Source organism: Megascapheus bottae, chromosome 17 (genome assembly GCF_031878675.1).
Source record: "Megascapheus bottae isolate mThoBot1 chromosome 17, mThoBot2.hap1, whole genome shotgun sequence".
Lineage (NCBI taxonomy): Eukaryota > Metazoa > Chordata > Mammalia > Rodentia > Geomyidae > Megascapheus > Megascapheus bottae.
In genome coordinates, this window is record NC_143525.1 from 15,651,593 (window position 1) to 15,667,308 (window position 15,716).

The window sequence follows — 15,716 nt, forward strand, 5'->3', positions numbered from 1 at the left end:
CTGCCAATGGGGACAGAGGAAGACTACCACCAGCTCTCCCTGCAGTCAAGCATTAATATGTAAAAATTGCTGTCAGGCCAGGCAATGGGTGGATCCTGACTGTAATCCTGGCTACTCAAGAGGCTGAAATCTGAGGATCACAGTTCAAAGCCAGCCTGGGTAGAAATGTCTGAGAAACCCAATCGCCACTACAATCCCTGTCTCTTAAACTTAGACTTATTCTTTTTTTTTTTTTAACCTTATTTTTTATTGTCGGGGTAATGTATCGTGGGGTTACAGTTACGTTCACCATGTAGTAGGGGCATTAATTCTCACACATTGACACTCTGAGAAAACTGAAAGTGGGGCTCATCTCAAGGGTAGGGTGGTAGCCTTGAGCTGAAGAACTCAGGGACAACACCCAGGGTGAGTTTAAGCCCCATGACCCACAAAGAATAAAAAATAAGAAGCTAGTAGTAGAAGAAGCCTCGAGTCAAGTGCTGTTGGCTCATGCCTGTAATCTTAGCTACTCAGAAGACTGAGAGCCGAGAATCAAGGTTCAAAGCCAGCCTCAGCACTAAAGACATCCAGGTCCTGGCATTTAGGAACAGGGGGGCAAGGCAAAAGACCCTGGACCTTCCCATGGGCATTGAACCATGAAGCAGCCCAAGCCCAGGGAATCCGAAAGCAGTTGCTAGGGTCAGTCCCTATCCCCTTTTGTCCCCCACCTTTTGCTGACCATTGCTCATCCTGTTCCTAGAGTGATATGGGATGGCTCTCCTGATGACTGACCTGTCCTATTAGGAAATTCATTTATTAAATAAATCAAAATTTTTAAATTATTTTTTTGCCAGTCCTGAGTATTGAACTTAGGGCCTGAGCACTATCCTTGGGCTTTCTCAAGGCTAGAGCTCTACCATTTGAGCCACAGCACCACTTCTGGCTTTTTTTCTATGTATGTGGTACCAAGCAACTGGACCCAGGCCTTCATTTGTAGTAGGCAAGGACTCTACCTCTAGGCCAAACTACTGGCCTTGTCTTTTCTTTTTTTCTTTTTCTTTTTTTTGTTTTTTATTGTAATTAGTAAAAGGGTTACATGATATTTGCCACATAGAAGGTGCATTAATTCACATACATTGATATCCTTTCACATGTCTTGGTACCCATTTCCCTCCCCCCCCAACACCCCCCTCCCGTCTTGGTTTTCCCCCCTTCCCTATCAAATTTCAAATATCCAAATACAAATAAATTCAATATATCTAGACTTATTCTTAAACTTACTCTTTTCAAGAGATGTTTCACTGATGTGTTCGGAAAGATACTCCAGCAAGCCATCAAATATTTCTAGGAGATTCTTGATAGATTCTTTATCTCTTTTCACTATGTTTTCTCCTGAATATAAAATACAAAGCTATTAGACAGTTTTAACCAAAAAAATCTGGAAGTCTCATAATTTTAAAATGGTTTTAACCTGTGAAAATGCTGTACACAGATAAAAGGATTATGAAAACAACCAAGGAGAAAATCATGAATATTAAAAATATCAGTTTCTTGCTGCTTAATTGTATCTTTAGAAATGAATATGGTGTTGAATAATTCACAGATATATTTCTTCCTTTTCACAAGAAGCAAAATACCAGGACATAAGAAAACACTCTCCAGTAGTAAGATTCCCACCAAAATACAAAGTGACAAGGCAGAACTTTATAGAGGCTGGTAAAAACATGGCAGATGACAGCACTTGTAGACTATGGGATCCTACCTCTACAGGACAGTTTTTTCAAGAGCAAGAAACAGTACAGTAACTTGTCATCAGGAATGCTTGTCCTCCCTTTCCATATTTGTTAACTCTTATTCACATTGTGTAGAGCAAATCATTTTTTCTGATTAAAATCTCTTCCCTGGTTCCTCACTACAATCTAATCTTTGCATAGACAACCTTTGTGATTTGTTTTTATAATTGTTTATGGTATTGGAGATTGAATCCGGGCCCTCATTCGTAAGCTCTACACAACTTGAGCCATGCCCCAGCCCGTATACAACTTTTTAAAATGTCACCCCCGGGGGCCAGGAATTGGCCTAGTGGTAGAGTGCTTGCTTAGCATGCATGAAGACCTGGGTTCGATTCCTCGGTACCATATACATAGAAAAAAAGCCAGAAGTGGTGCTGAGGCTCAAGTGGTGGGGCTCTAGCCTTGAGAAAGTCCAAGGACAATGCTGGTCAGGCCCTGAGCTCAAGCCCAAGACTGGCCAAAAAAAAAAAAAAAAAAAAAAAAAAAAAAACCCAAAAAACCTTACCCTCATTTCACCTTTTCCATATACGTTCCTAACCCACAACCTGGTCGAAAACAGATGATCAACAATGTGAAGTTGAAGTGCTGAATAGAAACTGACCGACAAATTATGTAAACCTGACACATTTCATGTCACATCACCTCAAACAGACTCCAACAATATCTACATGTGGACTGCATTTCCACATTGTATGTCCTGAGTGAAATCATGCTGGCAGTCTCCTGAGTTCAAAGCAATATGGGAGCAAGAGAGGAGAAATTTGATACTTGAATCTAGCCATTCAATTTTAGCCATGATTTAAAAAACAGAACAAAAAACAACAAAAAAGCCCCTAAACTGGAAATCTGATGTTTTGCATTCCCACTATTTAAAATAATGAACCAGAAATATTGTTTTCAAGTCCTTCCTTTTTTTTTCTGGCTTAAAAAAAATATATATATACCCCAGGGCTTACTGAGGACTTCTTAGCTTCCAGGGTGGGGAGTATATTCTTGGTAACCTAGCAACTAGACTGTGGCCAGAGTGCAGTGCTTCACAGCACAAGAGAATCTGCTTTCAACAGGGCTTAAGCAGGAGAAAGCTGCTCTGCAATCTACTGTCAGAGGTAAAAAGTTTTGTCATTTCACTGGGTGTGGTGGCTCATGCCTGTAATCCTAACTATTTAGAATGCTGAGATCTGAGGATCAAAGTTCAAAGCCAGCCCTGGCACAAAGGGCCCTGAGACTCTTATCTCCAATTAACCTCTAGAAAACAGGAAATGGAGTTTGCTCAAGGGTAGAACAGTAATCTTGAGCTGAAGAGCTCAGTGGTAGCACCAAGTGGAGTTCAAACCCCAGGACCCACAAACAAACAAAAAAAAAAGTTTTGTCATTTCTCATGGACTGAGTGCAATTTGTCAGTGGCACCTCTACAATAAAAAGTTATAAAAACATGATGGGCTTTTATAAACTTGTCACAATACATATTAAGTCACAAATACCAAGACACTGTTCTATCCAGGTTATAAAGCAATTCCAATGAGTTGGAAGAGAAAAAATCCAGAATTTGTCTTCAAAATCAATTATCTTCAAACTGGTTTAGCATATGTACTTACCTAGAATTGAACTCCAATATAAAAGAACATTTGCTTTGAATATACATGCTGGTATATTTTTATTTTATTTTGAAAAAAAACTTCAAAAGCAGTTTGGACTCAAAGCAATTTTTGAATAGATAAAATGATTCCAAATTCAGGAAGTACTAAAGAATAATTCACAGTTATATTTCTTCCTTTTTGCAAGAAGCAAAGTATCCAGACAAGAAAAAACACTTGCCCCTTTTCTGAAGTTCTTTCTTCTGGAGGCTATCAGTATGATTGATTATGCGACTTCCTTACATATTCATCTAGGAAGTCATTTAGAATGCAGTCAATTATACATATATTTTCTCCACCTTTAAGAACTGTAGCACAGTCTACAAATACCACCGTTTTCTCCTACTGGGTATTTCAGAGACGGTGCCCCTGAAGCTCATTAATAGTTCAATTCCATAAGTTTACTAATTTAGTCAATGAAATGTCTAACTTTCTACCTAAGGTTATTAAGAAAACTGTAAAACTGACTTGATTAAGTAGATACTAACCTGTTATGTGAGACAAGCTGACCTGAAGGTAATCCAAGGCCAGCGAATCAATCACAGCTTGTACATTGTGGGCATCGTCCTCTTGACTTCTAGGAATAGCTATAAGGTCTATGAGAAAAAAGTCACATTATTTTGCATTTATGAGGCTTCTGAGTGAACTCAATTACTATAAACACAATTACTGACTAAGAAAAAAAGAACACAGTGTAGGGAAAGTTAACTGAGCCTGAGTTCTACATAGTAAAATCATTACTGGTTGGATATTTCTTGATTAAAGCTCTTTTCCAATAGTACACGGGTTTGATATTTATTATACTCACTATATAATGTGAGCATTGTAAAGGAAGATGCAGGGATCCCTAAATCAAAAGGTATTAATAGTTTAATAAGGAAGCCAAGCTTGGCTTGGGGGCACAATGCCTGTAATCCCAGCATTTAAGAGGCTGAAGCAGGAGAATCCCAGGCTTGGCAGCAGCCTAGGCAATACTGCTAATACTGTCTCAAAAAAGAAAGGAAGGCAAGATATGAGACAAAGACTTTCACCTTTGTGGGTTACTTTCCACTATGGAATCCAGCGGTGTTTAAGGAAGGTTCTATATGTACTATCAAAACAGCCGACTCAGAACTGGCACAAAGGTCTAAAGAAAATGTGCACTGGAATTTGAGAGAAGTGAAATGAGTATCAGAGATACTAGAAGCTGGGTGCTGGTGACTCACACCTGTCCGACATACTGAGGAGGCTGAGATCTGAGGATTGCAATTCAAAGCCAGCCTGGGCAAGAAAATCTGTGACTCTTCAATTAATCATTAAAACAAATCAACAACAACAATAAAATGCCAGAAGTGGAGCTGTGGTGCAAATAATGTAATACTAGCCTTAACCACAAAAGCTCAGAAACAATGCCCAGGCCCTGAGTTCAAGCCCCAGGACCAGGAAAAAAAAAATAAAGAAAAAAAAAGAGAAAGAGAGAAAAGAAATGAACTCCTGACTGTGTAATACTGGCTACACAATAACATTCAGTGAGTTACCAAATTCTAGTTTTATTTTAGAAACTTCGAAGATATAGTTACAAAAATGCTATGACTCTCACAAGGCATTAAACATCACTAAAATAGGGTTACCAACAACTAGCTAAGTGAATTAATCAAGGCTATTATTATGGATTCCATAAGGTAATCATTAAGGCAATGAATGCTGTATTTGTACAGAAATATGATGTAGAAAGAAAATAAAGCCGGGTATGGAGGCTCACACCTGTCTTGCTACTCGGGAGGCTGAGATCTGAGGATGGCAGTTCAAACCAAGCTGGGACACTAAAGTCTGTGAGATTCTTATCTCCAATTAACCACCAGAAAACCAGAAGTGGCACTGTGGCACAAGGGATGGGGCAATAGCCTTTAGCTGAAGAGCTCGGGGACAACACTCAGGCCCAGAATTCAAGTCCCACAACCAAAAAAAAAAAAAAAAAGCCAGATGTGGTGGCTCATGCCTATAATCCTAGCTACTCAGGAGACGGAGATCTGAGCATTGTGGTTCAAAGCCAGCCCAGGCACTAAAGACCGAAGAGACTCTCCAATTAACTACTAAAAAACAGGCAGAGGTGCTGAAGTTCAAGAGTTAGGCAGACACAGTAGCCTGGAGCTGAAAAGCTCAGAGACAACACCCAGGCCCAGAGTCCAAGCCCCACAACTGACCAAAAAATAAAAAATTAAAAAAGAGAGAAAATAAAATTTTACAAATACTGTATCATTACATCTAAGTGATGTATTTTACAAACACTACACACCACTAGACTAAGATAGAGACAGATTACTCCCACTTTCTAGTAACCTTACCTGGCACCTTTTCTCCCAAGATGGATTGATAAAGAGCAATAAAAACATTAGCATCACAGTCTTCAAGTTCGTGTATCCTCAGGTGTATGTGACATTTAGAAAGAAGATTATTGGCAATGGTTACCCAGTCTGTTGGGGAAGAAAGGGGAAAAGAAATAAATTTTCAACAGCATTTGAAAGTCACACACATATTTAAAAAAACCGCTTCACTCCACAAAAACAAAGAATAAGGTAAGGAATTTTTTACAGAATACGGACCCTGCTAGGCAGGATTTCTAAAGTGAAGTCTTCAAATGACTTTTACAATGCTATTATTTTAATGTAGTCAAAACTACAATGAAATCAATTGTAAACAACTGTTACCTTATTTACCATGTTTTAATTTTATAAGCCATACATAGGGTGTCTTTTGCTTAAAATGTATTTACAAGTAAACAGAAATATGCCACAAACAAGACAATTTATAAGTGATAGTCTGAGGCAGCTAGAAACCAGTGGAGGTGGCTTTGAATTCCCAAGAGTGTTAGTCATGTTTTTACCCAATTATCTTGTGCAAGTCAGGATTTCTCTGGAGCCCAAATAACTAGTGATTAATATAGGTTGCTTAAACTAGATTAAGAAAGGACAACAACTCTTATGCGTTTGTTAGTTTTTATTTATTATATTTGGTGCATATGGAAAATACATGTAAAAATAAATCTCTAAAGTTCAGAGCTAGCACATTACCAAAAACAAAACAAAAAAAAAAACAGTTGGAGTTTCCCATCTACTGCAACCCATCCCGCCCTCCACCCGGCTGTACTGGGCTTACTTAAGGATCTGTCGACTAAAGAGAACATATAAAATATAGACACGCTTATTTCCTGAAAATGACTGTCGATTAAAGAGAAAGTGCTTCAATGTTAGAAACATCACCGGTGTGTCGTACAAAGGTAGACGTTAACAAGCAGGTTTGTGCCTGTCCCATCCCCCTTCCTAGGGCCACTTTCATGCCTGTCCAAACCATGACAACCTTTTTTTTTTAAACTACTTGCATGTTGTCCTGGAGAAAAGGATGGAAGCGTCCTAGACAACCAGATCAACTCACTTTGCACAAACGGTGTTAGACAAAGTCAACAATTCTAGAAGGCACAAAAGGGGAGGGAGGGGGATGGCACGACTGTCCTTTGGCAGGGATAGCCACAAGCCTTCTGCCTCGATAAAATGAGTTAAGTGTAGGTTCCGCTTCGGTCCCCACACAATGCAAGGGCGGAGATGTCTCCAAGAAGTGCGAGTCCGCGGCGATCCTTCGGCCTGCCCCGATAGCCGGGGCGCGGATGTCCCAGCGGCCTCAACACCGAGGTCCCCCTTCCACACCCCGCGTCGCTGATCCGTGGCCCCAGGGCAATGAGGGGGCGAGAACCCCTCGCCTGCCTCGGCGTGTCGGGTCCATCACCAGCCTGTCCGGCAAGCCCCGTTCGCAACTCAGGACGGCCCGGGGCCTTCAGGAAACGTCAGGAAATACACACCACCAAGGCTTCGGGGTGGAGACTCACCAGCTTCGGAGCCGGCCATGTCCCGAAGACAGATCGTCGCTGGACTCCGCGGCGAGCGCGCGCACGACGGCGTCCTGGAAGGGCCACCCCGCGCAGAGCCGGCGCCGGCGGGAGGGGGCGCGAACTCGGGAGCGGGGAAGGAGGCGAGAGGGAGGGACGTTAAAACGGCTTCTCGCCGCTGATTGGTCATCAGAAAAGCACTTCCTTTGCCCGCACGCGCCCAGGCGGCAGTTTGCGGGCTCTAGATACCATTCCCCGCGGGCAAGATCCCACTAATGGGTTCTCAGGGCGGCGGGCTGGGCAGTCTAGGTCACCCCGCAGCCCGACCGGTCTCCTGGGGGGGCATTAGAGCCGCACTTCCGGTGAGCTGGGTCGTCGTGTATTCCTCCGCCGCTGCCAAGTAGCGCGGCCCGCTCGTCCGGTGTCTGTGTGGGGGCAGAGGCCACGTGACAATACCAAGCTCCGCCTCCCCGCCTCATTTGGCGATGGGCGTGAAGGCTTGGCGGAGACGTAAACATTTCCAAAGTGGGGCGAGGGGGCCGACCAGTGCTGGCCATTTTATCGCCTAGCTGGGCCCGGAAACAGGGCAAGGTAGCTTTCTCGAGGGGTGGAGAGACGAGAAAGAAGTGGAGGCAAGAGAGTAGGGGACGAAGCATCCCAATGATAGACGGGCCCAGACGAGAAAAGGAGAAAAAGCCAACCCGAGACAGGGAGCAGCCCGGGGGAGGGAGAGGAGGGGGCGAGAACATGGCGGATTCCCGAACGCCCGCGGGCGTTGCGGCCCTGCGCAGGGGGCGGGGCGATTAGGTCATAGAGCGGCTCCCAGGGTGCTTTGCGGCGGGGAGGCGGTCCAGAGTATAAAACCGGCTGCCGGGACGCGGCCGGCACCTCATTCATTTCCATCGGCCTCAGGTCGCGCAGCTCCGGCTCTTGTCATCGCCGTCCCTCCGCCGCTGCCGCCCCCGCAGAGGCTCCGTCGTCGTCGCCGCTCCCAGCGACTCGTCGCGCCTGATTCTCTTCACTTAGTGCCCCACCAACCGCAACCATTGACGCCATGTCGAGTTATTCGAGTGACCGGGACCGCGGCCGGGATCGAGGGTGAGTGTGGGAACGGACCTGTCAGCGCCCGGGTGGGGGAGGGGAGGGGCGGGAGGGAGCGGGAGGGAGGGTCCGCGGCGGCGAAGCCTGCGGGAATTGGGCTCTTGGGTGTTACCCCGGGGCCCCTTCCGAGACGGCTTTTCGGAATTAACAAGGCCTCCGGAGGCCGCGTTTCGTCAGCGCCGTCGAGGCCTCGGCGAGTCAGCGGCCGTTGGGGGGGTGTCGGGAGGGGAGCGGATGGCGAGCGCCGGGCGGGCGGAGGCGCCGCCGTTGGTGGCGGCGCGGGGGGGAGGGGGTGAGGTGTTTTGGGACCTCCGGGTATCGGACGGGGGTCGGTGAGATGGAGGAAGTGGGACCCGGCGCCGGTGGAATCAGCCTTAGGGTCGAGTCGCGGCCACAAAATGCCGGCCTCGGACATGGCGGCGGCGCCTTTGTTACCCCGCCCGGCGGAGGAGCTCAAAATGGCAGCGTCGAGAAAATGTGGCGCAGAGAGAAATGCGAGACAAAGGGGGAAGCGCCGCCCCAGCGGGAACGCCGCCCGACCGACTCCGCCCGGGCCGGGACTCCTCCCCCGGTAGTCGCCGCCTCCTCTTTTTTTTTTTTTTTTTTCCCTTCCCTCTTCCTCACGTTATATAATTTTTGCTACCTGGGTCGCGAGCTCTTCCGCGGGACATCCCCACCCCGCTTTAGTTATTAGTCCGTGTGATTCCCCCACCCCACCTCTTGAGATGTGAGAACATGCCCCTCGTTCGGCTGCCCCCGCTGCCTGTGATGTCCCCGTTATTTGTCAACGCGAAAGCTCCTTTGCCGGAAAAGCAGCCGTGAAAATAAAAATAACGTTGTTGGTAGGCTCCTCCCTTCGCCCTTCTCTTGGCTACTTAAGTCCTAAGCTCGTGGGAAAGACTGTGTAATAGCTGCAAGCTGTTGTCTATCCTTGTAATCTGAACTTGGGCGTTGGGGCAGCCAGTTTCCGTCTTGATAAATCCCAGGCTGTTTACTTGGCCTCAATTATATGTGCCTGGGACTGTGGGGGGGAGGGTGAGGGGGGGAGAATGGTACAGGATGCCAGTTGGGGCTGGTCAAGAGAATAGTAACTGCTACTAAAGATGCTGATTGTCTTTAGCTTGGGTCAGACAAGAAATATTAAATTCAAGAGGCTGTTGGTAGTCCAACCACCTGCCCAGCAAGCCTGAAGGCCCTGAGTTTAAATCCCAGCCAGCATCGCCAAGAAAATAGCAGTAGTCCATATTTTAAATGGGAATAATTTTTGCTTTGTTTCAGGTTTGGTGCACCTCGATTTGGAGGGAGTAGGGCAGGACCCCTATCTGGAAAGAAGTTTGGAAATCCTGGAGAGAAACTAGTTAAAAAGAAGTGGAACCTTGATGAGCTCCCCAAATTTGAGAAGAATTTTTATCAAGAACATCCTGATTTGGCTAGGCGCACAGCAGTGAGTAATTTCTTGTGGCTTCAATAAATTTTAGGAAAATTTTTATTTGGATGGAGATAAGACTTCTCCAAACAATGCTTTTAATTAGATAAAATAATTTTGTATGTATGGGATGTTTTTATGTGGATCTAGCTAAAAAAAGGGGAAAACTAGAGTTGCCTGTGCATATCCTATGCTTGTAAGCTGTGCAGACAGCGTGTGTGTGTGTGTGTGTGTAAGTAAATATAACAACTGTTTTGCAGCAAGAGGTAGAGACATACAGAAGAAGCAAGGAAGTTACAGTGAGAGGTCACAACTGTCCAAAACCAGTCCTGAATTTCTATGAAGCAAATTTCCCTGGTAAGTGCTAATTTGCAATTCCACCCTCATTCATCTGTTCACTCTTTTTTTTGACATTATAAATACTAAAACTAATAATTTTTACAGCAAATGTCATGGATGTGATTGCAAGGCAGAACTTTACTGAGCCCACTGCTATTCAAGCTCAGGGATGGCCAGTTGCTCTTAGTGGATTGGACATGGTTGGAGTAGCACAGACTGGATCTGGAAAAACGTTGTCTGTAAGTTTAGAACTGAGATTCCTGGGTGATACAATGCTAGGGCAGGATAAAATGGGGATTTAAAAAAACCAAACTGATGTGCATTTTAATAATTTGTTTGGCCTTCTTTCTTCCCAATAGTATTTGCTGCCTGCCATCGTTCACATCAATCATCAGCCATTCCTAGAAAGAGGTGATGGGCCTATTGTAAGTATATTTGTAGGAGTTTTTGGCCAGAACGCATAACAAAAGGTATAATCATTGGTGCTTTTTTTGTAAAGATGAGGGTGTTCACTTTTACCTGGAGATGCTCTGGGTATTACGTAATTGAAAAGATCTGTTTGTATAAGTAACGTATACATGGTAAAAAAAAAAAAAAAATTGTTTCCAAGTTTATGTGAAAAGCTGTTCTTTTTTTGCAGTGTTTGGTGCTGGCACCAACTCGAGAACTGGCCCAGCAGGTGCAGCAAGTAGCTGCTGAATACTGTAGAGCTTGCCGTTTAAAGTCTACTTGCATCTATGGTGGTGCTCCCAAGGGACCCCAAATACGTGATTTGGAGAGAGGTATGTGGTATAAAAGGTTGTCTGTCATTAGTAAAAGTCTTTTTTTTTTGCCAATCCTGGGCTTAAGCTCATGGTTTGAGCACTGTCCTTGGACTTTCTCAAGATTAGAGCTCTACCACTTGAGCTTCAGCACCACTTCCGGCTTTTTTCTATGTATGTGGTACCTAGGAATTGAACCTGGGTCTTCGTGCATGCTAGGCTAGCATTCTACCACTAGGCCAAACTCCTGGCCCCAGTAAGTCTTTATTAGAGCTTTCCTCTTTTTAGTGTTAGAACTCAGGATCTGAAGTTCTCAGCTTTTTTTTTCTTTTGCTAGTCCTGGGGCTTGAACCTGAGCATTGTCAGTGGGCTTTTTCAAGGGTAGACCTCTTCTATCCCTTGAGCCACAGCACCATTTCTGTCTTTTCTATGTATGTGGTACCTAGGAACTGAACTTGGGTCTTCATGCATGCTAGGGCAAGCACTCTACCATTAGACTGAACTCCTTGATCCTCACCTGTTTTTCTGTGAGATAAGATTTTTTTTGCTTGACCCAGCTTTGAATCATGATTCTTAGAAATCTCAGCCTCCTGAATAGGCATAAGCCACTAGTACCTGGCCAGTGGCCTGGTTCTGTTTACCTTAAACATTCACTAACAGAGATGAAAGTGTTCTACACATCATAATTAAATTTGTGTATTTAATTGAAGGTGTGGAAATCTGTATTGCAACACCTGGAAGACTGATTGACTTTTTAGAGTGTGGGAAAACCAATCTGAGAAGAACAACCTACCTTGTCCTTGATGAAGCAGATAGAATGCTTGATATGGGTTTTGAACCCCAAATAAGGAAGATTGTGGATCAGATAAGAGTAAGACTTTGATATTTTTGTCACTCAATTCTAAATTTACTCTTAGAGCATGCTCTTAATTTCTCTCTCAAATAATTTAGCCTGATAGACAAACCCTAATGTGGAGTGCGACTTGGCCAAAAGAAGTAAGACAGCTTGCTGAAGATTTCCTGAAAGACTACATTCATATAAACATTGGTGCACTAGAACTGAGTGCAAATCACAACATTCTTCAGATTGTGGATGTATGTCATGATGTAGAGAAGGATGAAAAGTGAGTATAAGTCCTAGTAACCTTTATAGCCTTGCTTATATAAGAGAAGTCAGTTTCATTAGAGAAGGATGAAAAGTGAGTATAGGTCCTATTAACCCTTAAAGCTTTGCTTTAGTTTCATGTTACTGAGTATATTAATTTAAAAATTCAGTCTTTTTTGTTTTTTCTTTTTTTTTTTTTTGCCAGTCCCCTGGGCTTGGGCTCAGGGCCTGAGCACTGTCCTTGGACTTTCTCAAGGCTAGAGCTCTACCACTTGAGCCTCAGCACCACTTCCGGCTTTTTTCTATGTATGTGGTGCCAAGGAATCGAACCCGGGTCTTCGTGCATGCTAGGCAAGCACTTTACCACTAGGCCAAATTCCTGGCCCTGTTTTTTCTTTTTACCAGTCCTGGGCTTGGGCTCAGGGCCTGAGCATTGTCCTTGGACTTTCTTGAGGCTAGCACTCTACCACTTGAGCCTCAACACCACTTCCGACTTTTTCTATGTATGTGGTAGAGGAATCGAACCCAGGTCTTCCGTGCATGCTAGGCAAGCACTCTACCACTAGGCCAAACTCCTGGCCCCCAAATTGTCTTTTGGAGCTGTTGATATACTTAGCTTAGCTTATTCAAGGTCTTGAGTTTGATCCTGTGGGGGTAGGGATTCTGCCAATTCAGATTAATAGTCCTGTTAGCATTTCTGTAGAAAAAGGAAACATTTATATCTCATGGTGTACTGACAGAATCAAAGAAGGATTGCCTGGTAAGTAGTTTAGTAGCTATTTCTATTTTTGCTTACGTTTATCTACATTTATCTCTAGACTTATTCGTCTAATGGAAGAGATCATGAGCGAGAAGGAGAATAAAACCATTGTTTTTGTTGAAACCAAAAGAAGATGTGATGAGCTTACCAGAAAGATGAGGAGAGATGGGTATGTAGGCATCATCTATTGAAGCAGAATTTAGGAGAGGGAAACAAAACTTAGAAATAATGAGGTTCATTTATGGGAGTCATCTGATACAAATAAAATGGCATAAAATAATTGCAGTGAAGTGATCAATGGCCAAAAGCAGTAGAACCTGTCTGAATCTGTAAATGTGAGTCTACTAAAACAACTTTCTGATTTAGGTGGCCTGCCATGGGTATCCATGGTGACAAAAGTCAGCAGGAGCGTGACTGGGTTCTAAATGGTAAGTATTTCAAATAAAGAAATTTTTTGTTGCCAGTTGAGGGTTTTCCTGCTCAAATTAATGGTCATATGCTTTCCTTTGTAGAATTCAAACATGGAAAAGCTCCTATTCTGATTGCTACAGATGTGGCCTCCAGAGGGCTAGGTTAGTACAAACTCCCATTCATGACTTGGTTTCCCAGAAGATCTCTAGTTTTTTTTTCTAAAGAAAGTTTATTGCTTTCTTTAACCTGCATTTTTTCCCAAGTCTTTTTCACATAAAGGTGCAGTCTTTGTGGCAAGGCCTAGGCATGACAATCGGAGGACTCGAGGGGGATGGAGGACTAGTGATCGGCTGGCTGCTTCCAGTCGATTAGAGAGGTGAAAAGCTGAACGTGTGCCAGTAATCTTCAAAGGGCAGAACATACCACCTCTGCCCTATAAACTGTTCTCTCCGAGGGAAAAAATGGAAGTTATCCTCACAGTTCACTGCCGTGGTATTTCTTCTGTCCCATGCTTTGCATGATTGCCATGGTACAGCATTGTTTCAAACTGTTTACTGTGATCTGTGGGTCTTTGAGTTTCAGTGAGTTTGCTGAAATGTCGAAGAAATATTTCCAAACTTCAATGTTCAGTGAAATTTTTGTTCAAGTTTGAAATGGAGAGAGCAGCTTTAAAAGGTACTAAGCCTTTTGCAAATTGGTGAGTACTGGCACATGAGACCTAGAGCAGGAGCAACTTCTCACGCTTAAGTCAGTGGGAAAAGAAAGCAGTGCTTTGAAAGATCCTCCCTCACCTACTACACAGTAGTCGTCATGTCGAGACCTGCCAGAGAGAGACACATTCTCAAGTGAATCCTGGCTTCTTGGAAGCGCTTGCCTAGACGAGACACAGTGCATAAAAACAACTTTTGGGGGACAGGTATGTTTTTCTTGCAGCTGCAGTTGTAAGGTCTTGGCAAGACAAGCAGTGTGGCCAGAATTTTGAACTTCTGATGAATGTGTAATGCAAAGGACCTTGTACCTTTTTGTTTAAAGGTCCTCAAAATGAGCACATGAAGAGGTTGCTGTGACACTTTTAAGTGGCCCTACTGCGCAGAAGCACTCAGATGTCACTTGATGATCTGTAAGGGGATTTGCTGATTTGGGAATGTGCTAGGGAGAATACACATTCCTTTTGACAGGTCTTATCCCTGGGTGGGTGATAACTTAAACAGATGACATGTGCTTTTTCTCTTTTTTTCTTCAACCTCAATGGTATTCCTACAGGGAATGGATAACCATTTTAACTGTATTTTTTGCAGCCCATACCTTCTTGGGAATACAATTGTCTAACTTTTTATTTTTGGTCTGGCTGTTGTGGTGTGCAAAACTTCCGTACATTGCTATTTTGCCACACTGCAACACCTTACAGATGTGGAAGATGTGAAATTTGTCATCAATTATGACTACCCTAACTCCTCAGAGGATTATATTCATCGAATTGGAAGAACTGCTCGCAGTACCAAAACAGGCACAGCATACACTTTCTTTACACCTAATAACATAAAGCAAGTGAGCGACCTTATCTCTGTGCTTCGCGAAGCTAATCAAGCAATTAATCCCAAGTTGCTTCAGTTGGTCGAAGACAGAGGTTCAGGTAAGATGAACCTTCAATGTGAAATATTGGTAGTTGTAGAGTCACATCATTGTCTATAAATGGAATTTTAATGGAATTTAGAGGGTAAGACAGACCTTCATTGTGAAACGTAAGTTGAAAAATTGAAAACACTTCATTCCTTTTGTGTTAGCAGTGAGTTGTGCAATAGACAACACTGATAAATTTGCCATTTTCTATTTTTCGACAGGTCGTTCCAGGGGTAGAGGAGGCATGAAGGATGACCGCCGAGACAGATACTCTGCGGGCAAAAGGGGTGGATTTAATACCTTTAGAGACAGGGAAAATTACGACAGAGGTTACTCTAGTCTACTTAAGAGAGATTTTGGGGCAAAAACTCAGAATGGTGTTTACAGTGCTGCAAATTACACCAATGGGAGCTTTGGAAGTAATTTTGTGTCTGCTGGTATACAGACCAGTTTTAGGACTGGTAATCCAACAGGGACTTACCAGAATGGTTATGATAGCACTCAGCAATACGGAAGTAATGTTCCAAATATGCACAATGGTATGAACCAACAGGCATATGCGTATCCTGCTACTGCGGCTGCGCCTATGATTGGCTATCCAATGCCAACAGGATATTCTCAATAAGACTTTAGAAGTATATGTAAATGTCCGTTTTTCATAATTGCTCTTTATATTGTGTGTTATCAGACAAGATAGTTATTTAAGAAACATGGAAAACGCAGAAATGACTGCAGTGCAGCAGTAATTATGGTGCACTTTTTCGCTATTTAAGTTGGATATTTCTCTACATTCCTGAAACAATTTTTAGGTTTTTTTTGTACTAGAAAATGCAGGCAGTGTTTTCACAAAAGTAACTGTACAGTGATTTGAAATACAATAAATGAAGGCAATGCATGGCCTTCCAATAAAAGATATTTGAAGACTGAA

General features: G+C 43.5%; 2 protein-coding genes across 5 annotated transcripts in view; one reads left to right on the forward strand and one right to left on the reverse strand.

Annotated features, from left to right (window-relative positions):
* The window catches only part of Cep95 (centrosomal protein 95), a 29,995-nt gene extending 21,967 nt beyond the window's left edge, over window positions 1–8,028 (reverse strand). For 2 of the 4 annotated variants that reach the window (XM_090349917.1, XM_090349919.1), the window contains exons 1-4: window positions 7,266–8,028; window positions 5,731–5,859; window positions 3,895–4,002; window positions 1,261–1,371 (exon numbers count right to left, since the gene is read on the reverse strand). In XM_090349917.1, coding sequence (XP_090206043.1) covers window positions 1,261–1,371; window positions 3,895–4,002; window positions 5,731–5,859; window positions 7,266–7,455 — 538 coding nt within the window. In that variant the 5' untranslated portion in view covers window positions 7,456–8,028. The remainder of the gene's footprint in view (window positions 1–1,260; window positions 1,372–3,894; window positions 4,003–5,730; window positions 5,860–7,265) is intronic. The other 2 variants (XM_090349916.1, XM_090349918.1) reach the window with 1 other exon arrangement.
* Window positions 8,029–8,137: 109 nt separating this feature from the next.
* On the forward strand, window positions 8,138–15,716 carry Ddx5 (DEAD-box helicase 5). Its single transcript, XM_090349921.1, has 13 exons — window positions 8,138–8,363; window positions 9,645–9,810; window positions 10,053–10,149; window positions 10,237–10,370; window positions 10,491–10,556; window positions 10,772–10,913; window positions 11,603–11,763; window positions 11,844–12,016; window positions 12,816–12,926; window positions 13,124–13,185; window positions 13,270–13,329; window positions 14,577–14,801; window positions 15,010–15,716. Exons 1-13 carry the CDS (start codon window positions 8,320–8,322, stop codon window positions 15,411–15,413), a joined length of 1,845 nt encoding a protein of 614 aa, XP_090206047.1. The 5' UTR covers window positions 8,138–8,319; the 3' UTR covers window positions 15,414–15,716.